The sequence below is a fragment of the Cyprinodon variegatus genome, unplaced genomic scaffold, assembly GCF_000732505.1.
Source record: "Cyprinodon variegatus isolate N-32 unplaced genomic scaffold, C_variegatus-1.0 Scaffold640, whole genome shotgun sequence".
NCBI classification, from domain to species: Eukaryota; Metazoa; Chordata; class Actinopteri; order Cyprinodontiformes; family Cyprinodontidae; genus Cyprinodon; species Cyprinodon variegatus.
This window is the reverse complement of record NW_015151093.1, coordinates 144578-164684: the sequence shown is the minus strand read 5'-3', so window position 1 is coordinate 164684 and position 20107 is coordinate 144578. Positions and strand designations below refer to the sequence as shown.

Genomic DNA, 20107 nt, shown 5'->3' with positions numbered 1-20107 from the left:
CAATTTGAAGATGCATTCACACAAAAAAGAAAAAAAAAATGACAGCAGAGAAGAAATGTTTAATGTCTGTTAATCTAAGAATGATTATAAGGCCATTTCCAAATTATATGACAGTCATCTTTAAGCTGTGAAAAACTTTATTTGGTCATTCAGAAAATGTTTAAAAAAGCTGGACATTTTCCCTGAAGTTTAAATCTGCAGTCACCTCAATATCGGACCATACAAGGTTTAGAAAAGCTACAAAAACCTCAAGGGGAATATGAGACTCCACAAGCCTCTGTTAGCATTTTAAATGTTAAAGTTCAAGAGATTACAGTTATTAAATTGCCTTTTTTTTGGCAAGGGTGAAGAGAAAAGCCTCTTCTCTCTAAAGAATATGGCAGCACAACCTAGATTTGAAAATTTACATCTAAATGAACAAAAAGAACAAAGGAAAGGTCTGTGAGTCAGTTAGACATTTGGCAAAGATCAAACACCTTATTCCACCTGTCAAGCACTATGTGTTGATGATAGGGGGTGGTTTTGGAAACACACAACCTTCGGCACTATTAAGTCATCAAGTCCATTGTCAGCACTGCGCTGATCAAAGCGGGGATTCAAGAAAGTTTAGGATACTAAGTTTAAGGCCAGATTCTGCTATAAAATTTACTTGGTCTATCGTCCATCATAGTATGACCATCAGTAAACATCAGTGAACCACTTTTATCACTGTTCCCAGGAAGAAGGAGTTCCTTGTGTTGCTATAAAGCTGCAAATGTCAGTAGCTCTTCACCGCTCTCCAATGGGTACATTGGGGAGGATATCCGTGTAAGCCTTTTCATCTATCAACTGAGTATCACACTGCATCTTCAAAGTAAACCCTAGCGCTAAAGTAAAGTACAGTCTGGTGTTTGTGTATCCAGTGACTGTACCCTGACCATTAATAAGAATGGCTACCTAAACCTACTTTGAGCCAAAGATTCTCTAAAAAGAGACGCCGCTAGACCTAGAGTGGCTGCCACATCTTCTCTCTTGATCAGATCTGCTGAACTCAACATCTCCTCTCATCAGACGACATTGCAACAAGAGGTTCTGTCCAGGCAGAGAAAATGTGTTTGTTTTCATTTTCCTTGTGCTTTGCTTTGTAGTGCTAAACTACCCATATATAGTAGGCCACATAGGGGGCTACATGTTACAGTTTAAACACTGGATTCCATTTTGTCCCTTTATTTACCCTCATACAATATTTCCAATTAATACTAAGCTTGCTAAATTGTGCTCCATTATCCCAACAGCTAATGCTAGGATGATAGTCACTATAAGTTATGTTGTGTTTACAGCAGAGCTCTTTCTGATCATAATAAGATCATCTGTGGCATGCCGCTAGAACTAATACACACAACAATATTTGTATTAGTAATACTTTGGACTGGGAGGGGTTGCTAAATAGTGCCACTGCAATTTTCTTTGGTGTTAGCTGGAGCACTCACCTTACATGTGACATCATCACCCATCTATCCTACCTCCATTTGCAGTCATAAACTAAGTCCATATTGGGAGTCCAAATGTGCCATCTATATGACGTTATTCAGTCCATAACTGTGATGGCTGCTTAATGCAATATGAAAAATCAACTCTCCCAAGTTATTGTTCCTTGTTAGCAAAAATTGTTTCCAGAAAATAAAAATATGACAAAAATAAAAAATGATTTTCGTTAACGAGACTAAGACCAGATTAAATTTACGGGCCATGGCCGAATGGACATTAAGAAATGTAATTGCTTATAATTAATTTGTAATTGTTAATATAAGTGTTTCTTAAACTTCATAGAAGATTACACGGTGTTGCCCTGTTTGTCCTTACACGGCGCCTGTCCCATAGTGCCTTGCGCCGCTCAGTAAGTAGCAGCACAGGGCTTATACTGGTCACTGGTAGTAGTTAACCGTGGTTAGCTCAACTTAGCAGTCATTGCGTGGGGCTCTGATACCGGAGTACGGTTTGTTGGAGGAGCTGGGCGAAAACAACGCCTGGATGTATGGAGCCATTTCATTTACAACGCAAAGAAAAACACCGGAGGAAGGACAACACCAAAGAGTCTGCAGCTTCAAAATGGCAGGGAAGAACACAGCAAATCTCAAGCGACATCTGAGGTGCAAACATGCTGGAAGAAGGTAAGGAAGGGGTGGGCCTGTAGTAGAAGGAACAGGGGTGTGTGGGTGCATGCATATAAATGTGTGTGTGTGTGTGTCTTTCTGTGCCTGTATCTGTCTGTCTCTCTGTCATAGAATTAAGATGTTCTACTGATACACTAGATATTAATCATTTAAATGTTTTCTTCCCAACTAGAGTCCTGACACTGTGACACCACAGCCAAATCAGAGGTTGGGGAAGGAAGAGAAGTCTGTTGCAGAGATGCACCCCCATACCTCAAGCCAAAGAGCAGAAAGCCCTGGAGAACTCAATTGCAAAATGGATTGGGTGTTCTGGCCTGCCTGCAAGGACGATTGAGGATGAAGACTTTGTGGACGTGATGAAACAAGCTGAAACAAAGGTTCAATGTGTGTAGTGTGATATATGTTAAAAAGCGAATCAGTGTGAAGTTCTATTCTGCACAGTGTTATATAAATAAAATAGAGAAAAAGAGAAGCTGTGTGTGAAGAATTTTTATTCTGTACAGTGTGATATATGTTAAAAAAGCAGTGTGTGGAGAAGTTCTATTGTTTACAGTGTTGACTAAAATTACTAAAGTTTGACTAAGACTAAAATTGATTTTCATCATTTAGACCAGGGGTCACCAACCTTTTTATGGCTGAGGGCTACTTGATGGCTACCAAGTCATAGGAAGGGCAACCAATACTGACCTATGAACTGGAGGGATCAGTGTTCACCTACAGTAAATCTCATCCATAAAAACTCAGTTTATTCTTATTTTATTCTTTTATTCATTTCTAATTTTCTTTTTAATATTGTCATTTTGAAACCACTGAAATATGATGAAATAGTTAACATGATGAAATAATACATATATGATTAAAAAGAAGAGCAACAGAATAAAAAAAATAAAAATTAACCCACTGAGTGAGTTTTTCTGCTTTCAGAAGACGAAGAGGGCACCCCATGTGGTCCTTGAGGGCCCCTTGGTACCCGTGGGCACCACGTTGGTGACCCCTGATTTAGACTAAGACTAAAACTAAATTGGGAAGGCAATGACTAAATGTGACTAAGACTATAATTGATTTTTGTCATTGTGACTAAATAAAAAAAAAAAGCTGAAGAAATTAACACAACTGTGACTACAGTTGAATTCATTATTCAAATATTTAAGGAAGTGGGACAGTAAATAACTTTCTTGGATGTGACTGCAGGTGGAAAATGATGACTAATCAAAGAGATGGAAGACAGGAATGGTAACAAAAGAGCCCAGAAAAACTTCTAAAGAGAATAAAGGTCAACTTTAAACTCAAGGAATATTAGTGTCAGATCACACTGTCCGTTGTTGTTTGAGCAAAAGTGAATTTAATAAAAGAATACCAAGGAGGACACCATTGTTGAAAACATAAAAGAGTCGGAATGGAATTTGCCAAACATCAGCTCTATGTTCACATAAGGAAAAACGAAGCATATGAAGAAAAGGACACAGTCCCTAAAGTGAAACATAGAGGAGGCTCTGTCATGATCTGGGCTGCTTTGCTTCATCTAGAACAGGGAGTCTTGAATCTCTGCAGGCCATAATGAAATGTCCAGATGATCAAAGGATTCTAAAGAGAAAGCTGCTGCCCATTGTCAGAAAGCCTAATCTCAGTCGCATGTTAAAACACAGTTAAAAACAGCCAAGAATGGCTAAGAGGAAAACACTGCACTATTCAGAAGTGGCCTTCTATGATTCCTGACTTAAATCCTATTAAGCATCTTTGGAAGCAGCTGAAACATGCCGTCTGGAAAAGGCGGCCAGCAAATCTGAGACAACTGAGTCGTTTCTTCATGAAGAGTGCAGTCTAACAAAAGAAGCCAAACGACCCCCATTCCAAAGGGGTGGACCCGTTTGTCCGTTCCAATTTGCATGATTTCAAAACAAAAACAAGGCTTTTATGGGCTACAGTATAAAACCTCGATCTCAACGCTATTCCTAACATTCTCAATTGAAAAAGCTTTGTGGATAGGAAGCAAAATGTCTTCAAGCTTGGAAACAAAGTCTAGTAGATTGTTTTGAATTTTTCTTTGGAATGACTATGACCTGGATGACTGAGAATCTTCACTAACATATTTTAACCATTCTGTTAAATAATGGTTGAAAGGCAATGTCAGCCTTTCATTTGTTTATTTTCTTAGATTTTTTTTAATTATAATGTTCAGATTCATGTTATTTCTGTGACCATCATGAGTTTTTATCAATGCCTGTACTTCTTTTAACTTTTACTATTTATTTTCTGTAGTTTTCTGTGTTATTTCATTTAGTGGCATATTTAAATTTCTCTAGCCTATTTACAGACTGTTTTCACAATAGAATTTTAATTGGATTTTGAAGTATTTTGTTACTAGATAATCAGGTAGCTCCCTACCTTCATTTTGATTTAAGTTCTCAACTCCAATGATAATGCATTTGATGTTCCAAAAAAAAAAAAAAAACAAACCAAAAAAAAAAACAATGTTACATAACAAGAGTTGGTTGACCTGCAGTTATTGACTCAACCATGAGCTTCTCTGCATATCAAGCCATATTAGCTTCAAATATGAGACCATCTGTCTGTCAACTAAATCATGAGTCAAACTGGATTAGGCTGCAACAGTCCAGTAACAGTCTAATCAAAGAGGTCCACAAGCTACTGAATCATTGGGTGTCTCTTGCTTTGTACACCGTTTCTCTGTGCTGTTCAAATTTCATTTGTTCCGCATTAAAAAAATCTTAAGCACCACCTACCTTTATAACGGGTGATAAGCCCCATGGTGTTGTTACCCTCTGGCTCCTTGATCACCACGCATAGAGATGAACTGCTGGTTACCAATAAAGACACATGACTGGGAGGGCCTGGGAGCTCTACGTAGAAAAGTTACAGACAAAATTTTACAATTTACACAAAGAAACATATAAAATGTATCTACAAAAATAATTATGACAAGATATGTACAGTGTATTAAAAAGGATAAGATAAAGTTCCCTCTTTGTGCTGCAGGAGAAGTAGGGAGCTGCAGTTTAAATAGGACAACCTATTTGCAGGACTATTTTAAAAAATGTGGTATTTATGATAGAATGGAAAGAAGACAGCTGTTTGGAAGCCCTGATTATTCTGAAAGCAAAGGACAAGATTTGAGGCCAAATAAAGGCACTTTTTAACCTTTGTTCAAAAAGGCTCATCCTCCGAACACACTATCCCCACCAGAAACAACAACAATGCATTTATTCAGCAGGAACATGGAGCTGCATAGTTTATAGGAAAATAAATACAGGCCAATCATGGAAGAAAGACAGCAGAAAATTAATGAAACAGAGAGAAGGGTGGCCTAATGGTGAGGCAATATCTACAAAAGCAGCACTGTGTTGTCGATCAGAGTATTTAAATGTCTAATAGAGCTGCCCAATCAAAGTACAACCTGAAACCCAATTTAGAGTCTTCTGAAAATTTTACAGACATCCTCCATCTATCATGTCATGCAACTAGCAGTTCAATGTGTCTCGAACTGCAATAATTACCTCTAAGTAAACCAAAAATAAATCTTCCTTTGAAGCCTCTTGTAGCTCTAACACACTGCAGGGAGTTTCTCTTAACTGTCTCTCCTATAATAGTGGCTCAAACTTTCTCCTTTGTGATCAAAAGTAACAGTGCTCTGCCCACCAAGTCTAGACAAAGGGATTTATAGTTTAGCCGCGATCTGCGGTGACCTGGAATTGAATGGATTCCCAATAAGCCGAGCACCTAAGACCACAATTCATGTATATTTTAGATGTTGAACATTCAGCCAACGTTCTCATCCCCCGGAGATTTGTAATAAGAGTATGCTTAGTTTCACTGCACATAAAAAGAAAACCTGAGGCCTTGTTCTCTTTGCAAGTGAGCAGATAAAACAGCCAGCAAAGAGATGTGAAGATCCTTGAAGCAGAAATGAATAGTTCTAACTAAAAGCATTACAGTTAGTAATAAATACACATAATAACATAACAACTAAAACAACCCATTAAACCACTGAAGGGACCAAGAATGGAGACACAAACGGGTTTGTGTGAGAAGTGAAAAGCACAGTAGCCCTGAGAACCTGCCGTTTGCAGAGTCCTGCTCATAAATCTGCCAGCATCAAGGATTTTATTTGATCTAGACAGCCAGTGGAGGAATGGCAATGAGGATTTGGACAGGCTGATGATGAGACACTGGGATGGCTAAAGGGAGACTTTAAGTAAAAACTGAACAAAAGAGATGAAACAATTAGTCAGTGAAACCTAAAAAAGATAGGAGGATGACTAATTGATCTCAGTGGTTTAGTCAGCACACACAGAGGGCTTTGTAGATCAGACATGGAGTAAAAGCGTCTCAATAGCTGTTACTAAGCTGTAAAAACAATCTAATGCTAATATTCTGAGGCTTGGTAAAATATGCAGCCAGTGTGATTTTTTTAATATGAATTCATCCCTTTCTAGTCAAGCCATGCAAACTAATCCAGCAGAGTACAGTAGAATATATTACCTAGATCCTCTATTGCTACGTGGGAGAGCATGGCTGTTTCAGTACTATTTTCCGTATGCATACCTGTCACAGAGATTGTGCTTCTGCAGTCAACAGATGGCGTCACATAGAAAAAAAGCGTCTTGATATCGACCCATGCAAGTCGACAGTAAATGAATGGCAAGCAAATGAAAGGTTAATTGCTTTAGCGAAGGTTATCCCCTCACATTGCTGTAGCTCACTAGAATAGAAGTGTAATCACAATTAAAGTGCCGACATTTCATATGTCTTCAGCTTTTTCATATCTTGCCATGTTGTAACCTCAGACCTTAATACATGTCATTTGGTTTTCATATGACAGGTCTTCAGAAAGTACAGCGTAGCTGTGAGGTAGAGTGGAGCTTAGTTTTTTATTATTACAAATCAAAGTCAAAGAAACTTTAACCACCTCCATATGCATTAACAGCTTTCTGACTCAATCAGCATCTTACATGTTAGTTTAATTTTGACTCCTCTAACCATCTGTTTGCTGTACCACCTACACGGTTTGTGATAAACTGCAAAAAAAAAGAAGAAAAAACCTTCTAAATGATTTATTTTTGTTACCCTTTTGAGGAAAGCCAAATGAGTACAGCCATAGACCTTTAGTTGTTCTGTTTTGCCCATTGTAACCTCTAGAGTTACTATGGACCTTTTGTTTGGCCCTTGGCTGGTTAGTTAAGTCCTGTGGAAAAACCTGCAGAAGCAGCGTAAAATCCCCTGTAAAGATCATCTAAATTTAAACAGATTAGGTTGAAAACATGGGCTTTTATTTTCCCTAATCAGAGCTGTAGTTTGTTCTGAGACATCTTCATTTGCAGATTAAGCACAGTGCTTTATCATCCTGTTTAAAGAAACATGAGCATAAACAGTGTTCCCTGGCATGGCATCATGCAGCGGGATTACTGGTGAGGGACTCGGTGTGTATCGTCTCTCACAAGTGCAGAAAGAGCACCTTAGAAAAGTGACACTGAATAGCATGAAGGGGTTGTGTTAGAAAGAAAATGACTACTTAAAACATATGGCAGGTTTGTTGTAAATGCAATAAAAAAGATCTTAAAAAGGGAAGAGCAAAACAAAGTATGTTCTAAATGTTTACAGAATAAATCAGACAGTTTTACGTTGAGAACTTCAGAGCTACCACACTGTTTTAGGAAATTAAAAACAATGTTTGGGTAAGGAATTTCAGCTTTTACTGCTTTACAAAAGTATTCACCCCCCCATTGGTTCCGTTAAGTTTGTGAAGTTTTAACCACAATCTAATACAAATTAATTTGTCATAACAATTATCCATAACATACATTCCAATGAGAGTTGTGGCCTGAATTTAACCCAACCCCCCGAGGGAGCAGAAAGCAGCTTGCAGTGCCTGCAGAACTGACTACGTTCCATGTCCGCTCTGTTATTCTTCCTAAAATGTGTCCATGTGACAATCCTCACTCTAGACCTCTCTTATACTGAGATTAAGTCTATTTTACTGTCATCTGGTTTCTGGAAATTGTTGTGTTTTGCTCTTTTATCCATCAAAAATAGTTTATTGCTGATGGCTGACGAAGGAGAGCTGCCCATCATGCCACACTGCCAACAAACCAGTGTCCTGAAAGACTTTTATTTGCAGAAGAGAGTAAAATGCATGAGAATTACTGTAGGGCCAGAGCCTTTTTTAGGAACCAAGGGTAACAGTCAATGGGACTAGAACCAGGTACTAACAGCCTTTCCAGAAAGCAAGAGCTCTGCATCAACCAATAGGCCTCCAGTGTCCTTGTAAGACAATGACCAACAGCCCATAATACTGATATTTTAGATTAAATATAAATTTGGTGTTTTATACACTATGCAATCAGCAGTTCATAGCATTATTACCTCTTTATCATGTTTAGAACGCACATTTGATGTGATTTGTTTTCATGGACCAATACCAAGTTCTGCAAAATTTTGAAATCGAGGGAAAAGAAAAATTTTTAAAACCTGTGTCTAACACATATTCTGCTTTTTCACTTTTTCGCGTTTCAATGGCCAAGTCAAAGTCCGAAACCAATTTAAATTTCATAACTGCGAGATTTGAAAATGTGTATTCAAAGATCCCATTCGTTTAATCTGACTGAGTTCAGGCTGTCTTGATGTTCGTGTTCAAGCCTTCTCAAAATTATTGATACTTGGAGCTAAAAGTAGATTTTTATGAACAAAAAAATTCTGGAAACCAATTGAAAGTGAAAGTGTTTTGTTGGTCTTTCACAAAATCTCCTAGATAAATGCATCGATGTGTGTGACCGTAGGCGGACAAAGCGTGAAAAAGTTCAAGGGGTATGAATACTTCAGAGTTTATGAGGAACCACAGTCTGACCCAACAGCACTGACCTGTGTTCTGGAAGTTCTCTCTCATCCGGCAGTACAGCTGCAGCCGGAGTCTCCAGAGGCGAGCCTGTCTCTGGACCTCAGCCTGTGCCTGGGGGCCCGCTCCTGTTTTTCTGGCCAACTCCAGCTTCCTCTCCTCCACTCGTTTACTTGCCAGATCCACCAGGGAATCCAGCTTGAGCCCCCAGTCTACTGGCCGGCACACTGAGAGGTAGACAGTGGTTGTACATAATTCACCATGTGAAATCAACCCTTCAACTGTTTTCATGCTCTTTTTGGATCATTTAAATCATAGTACTTACAAATAGGGTTATGTCTGGCTCCTGCCTTTGTCAGCACATGTAGAAGAGGGGAGTTGTGGGTAAGTGCTGCCACATCCAATGGAACCAAACCCTGTTCGCTCACTCTGTTCACCCCTTTTTCTTTATCTTTCTCCCAGTCCTTCTCTTTCTTCTCTCCTCTCTCCCACAAGCTTGTTCCTCCTCCTCCAGAGCTGCCATGATCTTTGGACAAAAGGCTTTGCACAGCCAAAGTGTCCTCATTTTCCACTGCCTCCCACAGGGTCTTGTACTAATGGGGAGAAGGAGGAAGGGTGCACCACCAAGGAAAGCGTTAGAAAGAAAAAGAAGGTTTTAGATGTCCAAGAGATTTATTTAGCAAGGTGGCGGGGAGGGAGCTGCATTAAAAGAAAATGAAAGAAAAAAAAAAACACCCACAAGATCCATAAATCAAAGCAGCCAAGGACAACAAACTCATACTCTAGCATCATGAGATAAAGAAAGCTTGGGAATTTGAGTTATTAAAGAATAAAAAGGTTACTGAAGATGAAAGAAAAGTGTTGACAGTTTTCTTTTTCTTTTAGCTCTTTGTGGGGGTGTTCATGCTTTATACTGTATTATGTGTGCATTTGGATAGTTTGGCCCTCAGTTTGAACACAAACCCAGCTATAATCTACAAAGCAGCCAAACTTTCACAGATGCAGCAGATGTAGTTTTAGCTCTTCACCATAAAACAGATCAAAACCACAGGACATCGTGCTAAGTTACACATACTCTGTTTAGTGAAAGCACAAATGATCTTTGTCAAGGATTAGCTTTGTGCTTAAAAAAAAATATCTATGAGTTACTGCAACATTTAATTTCCCTTTGGGATTAATAAAGTATTTTTGAACTGAATTGAACACAAATGTTGAAGGACATGCGGTCTGCAGCAATAGGAAAAAGAACTCAATTCCTTTAGTTAGATTTCAGAGTAAAATTTTCATCAGTGCCAAACCTATTGCGCCAAGTACCTACTTTAAAAGAACCTTTTGACAACATGAATTGGACCAATACTCAAAAAGAAATACATGTTCCTGGTTTAAGGAAATTGAGGAACAGGTGAGAGTCATTAGCATCAGTCAGTTGGATATGGATTAAAAAGTAATTTTTAGGACAGGGGGACTCCCGTAAACTACAATATAGTAAGAACCATCATTAACAAATGGAAAAAACAAGGTAAGATGGTACGAAAACCTTCCAAGAGTAGGAGGCCAAGAAAAATTACTCCAAGAGCACATTAGCAACTCACCCTGGAGGTCATAAAATGACCAAGAACAATAACTTAAGTACTTCAGGCCTTACTGGTATCAGCTAGAATGTATAAGAAAGAGAGACTAGGTGAAAGATCAAATCTATTGTAGAATTTCAAAAACTGCTGGTGACCAAACAGCAAACAGGATATGATCGTGCTACATTTGTACAAGAAAAATAATCTTGACATTTTTTAGGACCATTCCTGACATTTTGAATTGAAACAGCTTCCTGGAAGGGAAGCGAAACGTCTTCGAACTTGGAAACAAAGTCCACTGGATTGTTTTTAATTTTCTTTTTCTTTTTCTTTTTCTTTTTTTTTTTTGGAATAATCTGAATGGTCAGAAAACTATTTAGGAAAATATTTAGTGAAATTATATGTGAGGTTTGGAAGGTGTTTGTCCTTTTCAATCTGTCAGAAAACAAACCCATTATTAACAGTCAAACATGTTGGAGGTACTGTGATGGTCTGTGGAACCTGGATGACTTAACATAACTGATCAAACTATAAATTAGACTCTTTTAGATCATCTCTCCTGAAGAATATCCAGCTACTGTTTGCTTAATTCTAAGCCGAGTTTACAAGCAACGCCACCTTCAAATGCTTCAAAACTAATCTAAACGATTGTCTAAAATAATCTATCTAAAAGTCTGGCCTTAAATCTTATTAAGAGGTGATGCATCAGCTCATTTTTGAAAATCCTTCACTACAGTTAAATTCAAATCATTCTGCACAGGAAATCAGACCAGAATTCCTCAACGGAGAATAAAATATATTTTTCTTATTACACACCTTAACTAAGAGATCATGGGTCAACCAATCATTAGGTTTAAAGGCCAATTGCTTTTTCACGTGGGCAAAGTGTAGGTAAGTAGCCATATTGTTCTACCTGTTTATGAGTAAAGTTGCACATTTTCTGAGAAAATGCAAATAATACGATATAAAACTGCCTCAGCTTGAGCTGTTTGTTGATGCAAAATATGAATGTAGGGGAACAGGAGGTGAAGCATGAGGAGAGTGCTAATATCTTACAGCTTCTGCAGGCTTGGTGGTGTGCTTGGGTGGATCCACCTCCGCTGCTACCGAGGACTCTCCTCCCCTCAGTCTGACGGAGAGGTTCCTGTAGATTCGTTTGGGTGAGACTGGACCCAGAGAGCGCCGGCGTTGGGGTGGGTTCCTCATAGATACGGACATGAGGACAGAGAGGGCGAGGAGATGGAGAAGAGGAAAGGGCAGGGGTTGGGGGACAGGAAAAGATTTAAGCAGAGGGAATAGAGCTTAGAGGTCAAAAATGTTGCAGAGGAAAGATGTGAGTTGTTTGAAAATTGAAGGAAGGATTAGAACTCTGAGAGGAACAAAGGGGAGATTGATAAAAGCCAGGAAAATTGAGAAATGAAAGGTTGAGAAAAGGGAACCCCTCCCCCAAAAAAGAGAAAACAGAAAAGTAAGTGAGGCTACTGATTTTTTTTTTTCATTGAAGACAATTTACTTCTAAGTTGAGTGCTGAGTATTGGCTGAGAGGTGTCAGTGGATAAATGGACGCCAGTAATGTCTGTTCAAAGCAGATGAAAATGGCTTGAAGGATTCAGCTTCTGCTTGCTCTTTTGCTTCTTCTCCTCTTACCTGCCGTTATGTGCCCTGGGTTTTCTGCCCTCTGAATGCAATCTTGCGACAAACAAAGGAGGAGACCCATCGTTCTAATTAAGAAAGATTTACAAACTCACACAACTCCATCTTTTTATTATGAACTTAACCATCTTCTAAGGATCTGAAGTGAAAATCTCTCCTAAATTGATCCATATTTTTGTCACATTACAAAAACAAAATTTTAGTTATATCAATTGAAGTTTTTTCCTATAGATCAACACTAACTAGAAGAAATCATTTTTTCTTTTTTTCCCCTTGTAGTTTTTATTGTCATTACACTGTCACAAGTACAGAGCAACGAAATGAAGTCTCTAGATTTAACCTAAGCAGTGTGGAGTTAAGGGTCTTTGCTCAGGGACCCAGAGTGGTAGTCTGTGGGTGTGGGGCTCAAACTCAGAACCTCCAAGCTCTATGCCCTAACCACTAGGCCGACACTCCCCTGATAAATATTTATTTTTTATCATTCAGCCCTATTTACTTAGATCTCCCTTGAAAGATTTCAGAGCCAAAAATTGTCCTAATTAGTTAACTTAACGAGCAAAGAGTCCCCTTGTGTGTGATTTAGCAATTTGCTGAAGGTCTTAGAAGTTGTTTTTTTTAAATACTTTATTCCTGCATATTTATTTCACTCCTGGTCATCCTTTTTAGAGAAAATTAGTCAAAACAGCAAAGGCAGTGGTCCAGGATTTGAATTCTAATCTGAAATATTTTGCAGTGTGCTTCCTTTTTTCCTTTCTGTCTGCTAAAAAAATAAAGGGCCAGGAAGGATGGAGGGAACTAATTAAAATCAAAAAGACACTTGGGTAGAGGTTCAACTCCAGCACTACACTGAATGGTTTAAATAAGTGATTTCCAACCGGGGATAAGCATACCCAAAGTGCATTGCACGGGGTACATGAAAATATTTTATTTCTTAGGTATTAAAATAAAATAGAGCTGGGATGTGTTTTGCTTTGTGAAGACCAAACTGAAAAATAAAACAAGCTTTTACCAACCAAAAAGTATGTTTGTCTTTGAGTTCACCTTCAGCTGTGACCCACATTGAAACCAGGCAGAGGAACAGGCTAGATGTAGAGAACAGCCTGGGATCAGCTGTTTTCCACAATGAGCTGTCAGAGCTCCTCAAAGCAACTCAGGAGTCTTGATGAAAACAAAGTAAAACTAATTAAGTCAGTCTGACTATAGTTTTTTTTCCCCAATTGATCAAGTTTAAGAGTAGCTCCAGCTTTAAAAATACAGGTTTATATTATTATTTTATCTTTATTTTTTTTCGATTCCTCACTTATTTACCTTTTATTTGAGATGGAAAGAATTAAAAAATGCCTAAGAATTAAATGCTCAGGTTAAAAGATTTAGTAAAATTGCTTTTTTTTTTTTTTTTTTAATAAGTTATTGTACATCTTACTTTTGCACAATCATCTGTAATTTGGACTAAAAGGGTTACTCATGGTGAGGCAAAATGCCCAAAGGGGTACGAAGTCAAAAAACATTGGGAAACACTGGTTTAAATCAACAAATGTTCATATAGAATGGCCTAGATGATGTCCATCAATGAATGAGAGCTTGAGCGGTTTTACCATGACAGGATTGGTGGCCTAGTGCTTATGCGTAGAGCTTGGAATACTGAGGTTGTGAGTCCAAAATCCACTCCTACAGACTGCCACTCTGGCTCTCTGAGCAAGACCCTTAATCAGGGATCGCTCCCCAGGTGCCCCATGATGGCAGCCTACTGCTCCCCAAGAGGATGGGTTAAATGCAGAGGTACATTTCTCAAATGTGAGATCAATAAAGTTCAATTATCATTAAACGGAGAAGAAAATATTTCCATTATTTACAAAAGTTTTTGATACTACCATTTCCTGTTTACTTAACAATTACATACTATTGTCATTTTGAACTTTGACGTTTAACCCAAATGACACACACCAAAGTTTGCATTGTGATTTGTCTAGATGTGAAAAGGTTTAATGGGTATGAATCTATTTAAATCCTGAAAGAAAATCAGTAATGATGGCTCAGGATTTCAAACCATGTTATTATGATCGGGTTCTGAATTACTTCTCTCTGCCTTTCAGTCAACATGTCTCATTTTGTGACACTGTTTTTTTTTTCTTTTCATCCCCTCCACAGCTTTGAGTCATTTTCCTGTCGCCTCAACTTCATTTCAAAAAGCATCCCTCTTTCTAAAGGCGGACATTCACAGGATGTCAGATGTGAATAAGTGGATCTGTCACCATCGCCATCTCATCTCCCTGAGGAACCAGGTCTTTATGCACTAAGTGGTAAACTGTCCTTGGGAGAAATCAAATACTCCCATGGTGAGTTCTAATTTGGCCATAATGATACCACATCACCACCATGCCTGTTAAGTGAGTCAGTAGTTTGCACAGTGCATGCATTGTCAATAAGTCTGGGTACAGGACTATAAGGGCAGTATCAGTGTTACTAAAAGAAAGATCTTTCCACTGTTTGTTTATATTGTCCTACAGAACCCCCTTAAAGTGCTGATGAGACATTTGCTAGAGGAGATAAGCTCCTGTTTAGTGTTTGTCTTTCAGATAAAACAAGATCAGGCAGGCTTCTCAGAAACTGGAGGATGCACTTTAGAGAATACGTGAGCAGGAGGGTATGAAACACTGACCCGAGAGGAGAAATACACCACAGATTCACTGTGGTTTTTGTCAGACTCTCAACTTGATGCTATTTTCTTTTTTTTTTCTTTAACCTTTGCGAAGCTGTCTGATGCAGACATGAGAGTGCCGCATGTGTGCAAGCGGTCTTTCCGGTTTGTTAGTCTGCGAAAATGCAGCGGCTCTAAAGTTCAGCAATGCATGGAAACATGTGATGAATAATGTCAATCCCACAGGAAGTGATGCTGCACAGTCAACTGTGAGAATAAACCACAGAGTGGCCTGAAACGTCAAAGGGCTGAGTTGTAATTGATTTACTGATACCTAAAAGATTAGGTTTTTAGATTCAATATTAGGTTCACTTTAGAGTTTAGTAAACAACATTCAAACGAATCCACAGTAGGGGTTTTTAATATGGTACACCACCCAGTGCCCAATTATCAGGGGGTGGCACAAGTACTTAAACTTAATATCTATAAATAGATTATTTGCATGTCTTGAACCAGTTTGAGGATGCTTATTTTAATTTCCATCCAAAATGTATTGGGAATCCCCTTTGTACACAGTGAAGAAAATATGGCAAAGAAATTTGGTGCCTAGCAACATTTGAACAGTTTAAACTGAATAATATAGGTTCTTAAAAAAATCATTCAGCCTATTTTTTATGACATCACAAAAAGAAGCCAGTAATTTTATTTGCATAAAGACAATCCCTAAATTGAGACTACATGTTTAAATATATATAAATCAATCAAATATCAACACTAGTTTTTATACTGAATATTTAAAAAGCAACCCAAGTTTATTAGTAGATTTCAGTAACAACACAATTCAAAATGCTGTATGATCAGGACATAGGAGAAGAAAAACACACAGTGGAAAGTTCATAGCACTGCATAAAAAGAGAGTTTGGGCAAAATAAGGATGTTTCAGTTAAACAGAACAGTGAAGGCAGCTCTAAATATAGACTCCAGGTTGAGTTTGTGAAACTAATTCCAAATAAAAATGTGGATTTATAATTGTATCTAAAATATTGTTTCACTTTTATCTTATCTAACATTTGTTAACCAAATGCTGTTTTAATTTTAAAATCAGCCAGCAGAGTGAGGTTGATGCAAAAACAATCAGCCAAAACATGAAAACCAGACATATATAGCAACTCTGTTAAAAAAAATCTGTTCTATAACACCCTATTCTATAGGGGAAAGGGCATTTGCTTTTATAGACAGTCACACTCACCATCATTAGGCACCTAGCATCTCAGTTCCCATGAGGGTGGGTCTTAAATCCAGAACCCAATAGAGAAGAGTTGCTGATTCTCACAATAAGACCCATCCAGGGTTATATAGAAGTTCATACTGTAATGCTATGACTTAACAGCAAAGTTTTATCTGTGTTCTGGATCATATCCCAAACCCTCCAGAATTCAGCTATTTTGGTTTCAAGGCATATGAAATTCTTAGTTAATAAAAAACAAAACAAAACAAAGAACATAGACTTTTTTGTTGTTTTGGAATTTTCATAATTTTATTTTCATAAATAAATTAAATCAACTTATTAATTAAGGCAATGTAACCAAAAACAAATGCTGGTCATTATACTCTTAAACTATTTGGTAAGCTTGCATTTTAGGTTGTTTAGCATGGTTTTGGGGAGGAAACTGGTGAACTAATGAGATGTTCACAATGAACATGAAGAATTTCATGTCTACTTGTAGAACCAGTTAGACCTGATTAGATCACCACTGACTGAAATTGATTTTCTGTGCTTTGTTGCCCACTTTGGGTAAGTGTGGTTTTATGACTGCAGTCAATATTTAGTGGTTATGGCTGCACAGTATTACGAAAAAAAATGCACGTGTCAGGGTATTGCTAAATATTGTGATTGTTAACTTTCTTTTTCCTGACTTCTGTCTTTCTTTTCTATCATTACAATGTCTCCACAATGTATTTAAAATTGTAGCCTCTTAGCCACCACGATATACAGAGACATTAGGCATCAAGAGTGGATGGGAATTTGAGTTAAGCTGTGCAGATATATCATTGGGATGCACAGCGTATGGCAATTAAAGTATAACTGACTGGTTATCCAAACAATCAATTGCAATTGACATATTGTAAATATTGATATTGTGACGTGATTGTGAATGCCAAAGCTTTCAGTATATCATGGAAACTCATGATAACACTTAATTACAACCAATGATATGCTATGATTTAAGCATGTTGGTGGGAAATGGTTTGTTTACAGGAACAAAATAGACTTAGGATTGGATTAAAACGTAATATATTGGTACCAAAGGGTCAAAATGCATATCAAAGAGAAGCCTTTAACATCTGTCAGCAGGATTTTTAATCAATTACTCTCCTTATGACAAGACAAGATGACTGGTCACTTTGAGGTACATTAAACAACACAATCAGCACTTTGGACCTCTATCGTCTTTCTTTAAACTATTCTTACTTGTCACTGCAGACAAAGCCATGACGGATATTTGTTTTACAAACACTGGTTAATTCTAGGAAAGAGACTGAGCTCACATGAAGGCTATTTTTCTGTAGAATACACAAAAATGGATCAAGAGGTAATTGTTCCACTAATAAGAGCAGGATGTTCTGGTTCAAAACGCACAATAACATGTTATTATACAACTTTCTGGGATTAAATGAGGCTCTGAACAGCTTCTACATCTTAACATTAACCCTTCATTTTAAGTGCAAAAGCGTTTTTTTTTTTTTTTGTTTGTTTTTTTAATCTCATGATTTAGGTCATATTCAGCAACAGACCACATTTGTTCTCTTGCTTTTCTTAGAAAGGAGTTCATTTCTTTGTGCACTGCTGCTTCAGTTCCATATACCCTGCAACATGCAATAAAGTAAACTGTTATGAAGGAAACAAAGTCATTTTATTTCATAAATTTAGGTAAAAATGTAGTTTTTATATTATAAATCATTTTTGGATCACTTTTAAATCAAAGACTAACTTTTTTGGAAGTTCTTTGAGATCTTTTTCTCTCGTAAAACTGTAACCTATTTTTTTTCTTCAAGACCCTGATCGTGAATATCTTCCTCAATAATTTTTCTTTCTTCAGGTCAACAGTAACGTCTAAGTTTCTATTTGATAAACAAATACTTATTTCCTTACATCATTGATTATTCCAGAAGCTAAAATAAACATAAAAGTGTTTAGAAACTTTAATGCAACTCTAAAGCCAAGAAGGTCAGCGCTCTCCTGTACTGAAGGAGCCTCTCCCTTCTGTCACCATCCTGTGAAACACCTTTGCGTCTCTTACCGTAAACTCGGTAATTTTGCTCTATTCTGGCTTCCGTCCGTCCCTCCGGAGACGCTTCCACATAGTTGTTTTTGTTCAGAGAAGTCCGCCAGCTGATCGGATATAATCCATCGTTTCACAAACGTTGCTCCACAGACTGACAGACCCACCTGACCGTTACACCCGAGTGGGAGACCGAAGATTATCCGACACCCACCCAAGCACACACGTTTCCCTTGTTCCGCCCACTTCCTCAACTTCTCTTTCAAATAGTTAGGCTATATTTCCTTTAAAATCATTTAGTAAATCCCTTTTATTATTTGTTTGTGTTGCACTAGATCGTTACTTTTTTTTTATTTGATCAGCTGATGCGATGAGAGGGATAATGTTGATTAGTTTATTATTTTCCAGCAGGGTGTGGGAGTGGGCGGTGTATCCCACTATTTATAGTAAAACCTACCGAGACAAAACCAAAGTTTTCATATGTCTGAAATGCCAGGAAAAGGGCTTGAAAAGGACAAATAAATAAAATGAAACAATGTCGTATAAGTGTAGATATTATAGCCCAAATTAAGCAGTAGGCTACGGAAGAGGATTAGGGCCACTTTAAACAAACAATATTAAATATTAAATATTATTTCAGTTTAATATGGGAAAAAAAGTCAGAATTCTGACTTCAATATCAGAATTCTCACTTTTTCGTCATAATTCTGACTTTAATCTCATAATTCTGACTTTATTCTTAGAATTCTGACTTTAATCTCAGAATTCTGACTTCTTTTCTCAGAATTCTGACTATTAATCTCAGAATTCTGACTTTTTTTCCCCAGAATTCTGCCTTTAATCTCAGAATTCTGACTTTTTTCTCAGACTTCTGACTTTAAACTCAGAATTCTGACTTTTTGATAAGAATTCCAACTTAAATCTCAGAATTCTGACTTTATTCTTAGAATTCTGACTTTAATCTCAGAATTCTGACTTTTTTTTTCTCAGAATTCTGACTTTTTTTCCTCAGAATTCTGACTTTAATCTTGCAATTCTGCCTTTAATCTCAGAATTCTGACTTTTTTACCTCAGAATTCTGCTTCAATCTTGCAATCCTGACTTTAATCTTGTAATTCTGACTTTTTTTCCCCAGAATTCTGCCTTTAATCTCAGAATTCTGACTTTTTTCTCAGAATTCTAAGTTTAATCTCAGAATTTCTGATTTTAATGTAGATGAGCACCATGAAGTAAGAGCTGTGGGAGCGCTCAGCTTCACTTACAAATATGTGAGTTGTTTGAGAGGGCCAGTGACATTGGTGGAAAATGATGAAATTAGGTGACTTTTTACGTGCCAGAGGGGTCCCTGGTGATGCTATTTCATTAATGGAAGAGGAGAAGGTGATTAAACCAAGAGAGCTAGTTTGCCGTAGTTACTTTCGAGCGTAATGGGCGATCTCGCAATCGCTAGTTTGTTGGCTCTGCGCTGCTGTAGCGCAAAGATGTCTGCCTCCATGGCTGCGAGACCCGCTCCTATGTAATTATAAATAACGAATTCTAAGGCAACGCAAATATTAAGGTTAAGAGGCTGAGCTCATAGATGATGATGATAAATAACATAGTTATGTATAATATATTACTTTTCTGACTGTATATCCCTGTAATTATTACACACTGTAGCTTTAAGTAATATTATTTTTTTTTTTTACTCTGGGTCATACACTACCTATATGATCTTTTTAAGGTATTCTTGTCAACTACAACTGAATTAAAGAAAATGTATTTAACCCAAAAACAAAAATAAGAACTTTTTTTTTTACAGTAATATTGGAACAAATTTCCCATTATAGCTGTAGAGTCATTCCCCACAGCATCTTTTGAAGCATCTAACACTTTTCTGATAAACTGTGACCAGCTTTTAAAAGTATCATGATGCTTCCACCACCACTTATGGAAGGTATGTTGTATTCAGCTTAGTG

General features: G+C 37.5%; 1 protein-coding gene across 1 annotated transcript in view; it reads right to left on the bottom strand.

Annotated features, from left to right (window-relative positions):
• LOC107096643 (ankyrin repeat and fibronectin type-III domain-containing protein 1-like) overlaps positions 1 to 18335 on the bottom strand; it is a 36318-nt gene extending 17983 nt beyond the window's left edge. The window contains exons 1-5 of the mRNA XM_015393394.1: positions 18168 to 18335; positions 11631 to 11943; positions 9329 to 9596; positions 9030 to 9230; positions 4898 to 5014 (exon numbers count right to left, since the gene is read on the bottom strand). Coding sequence (XP_015248880.1) covers positions 4898 to 5014; positions 9030 to 9230; positions 9329 to 9596; positions 11631 to 11792 — 748 coding nt within the window. The 5' untranslated portion in view covers positions 11793 to 11943; positions 18168 to 18335. The remainder of the gene's footprint in view (positions 1 to 4897; positions 5015 to 9029; positions 9231 to 9328; positions 9597 to 11630; positions 11944 to 18167) is intronic.
• Between the last annotated feature and the right edge of the window lie 1772 nt (positions 18336 to 20107).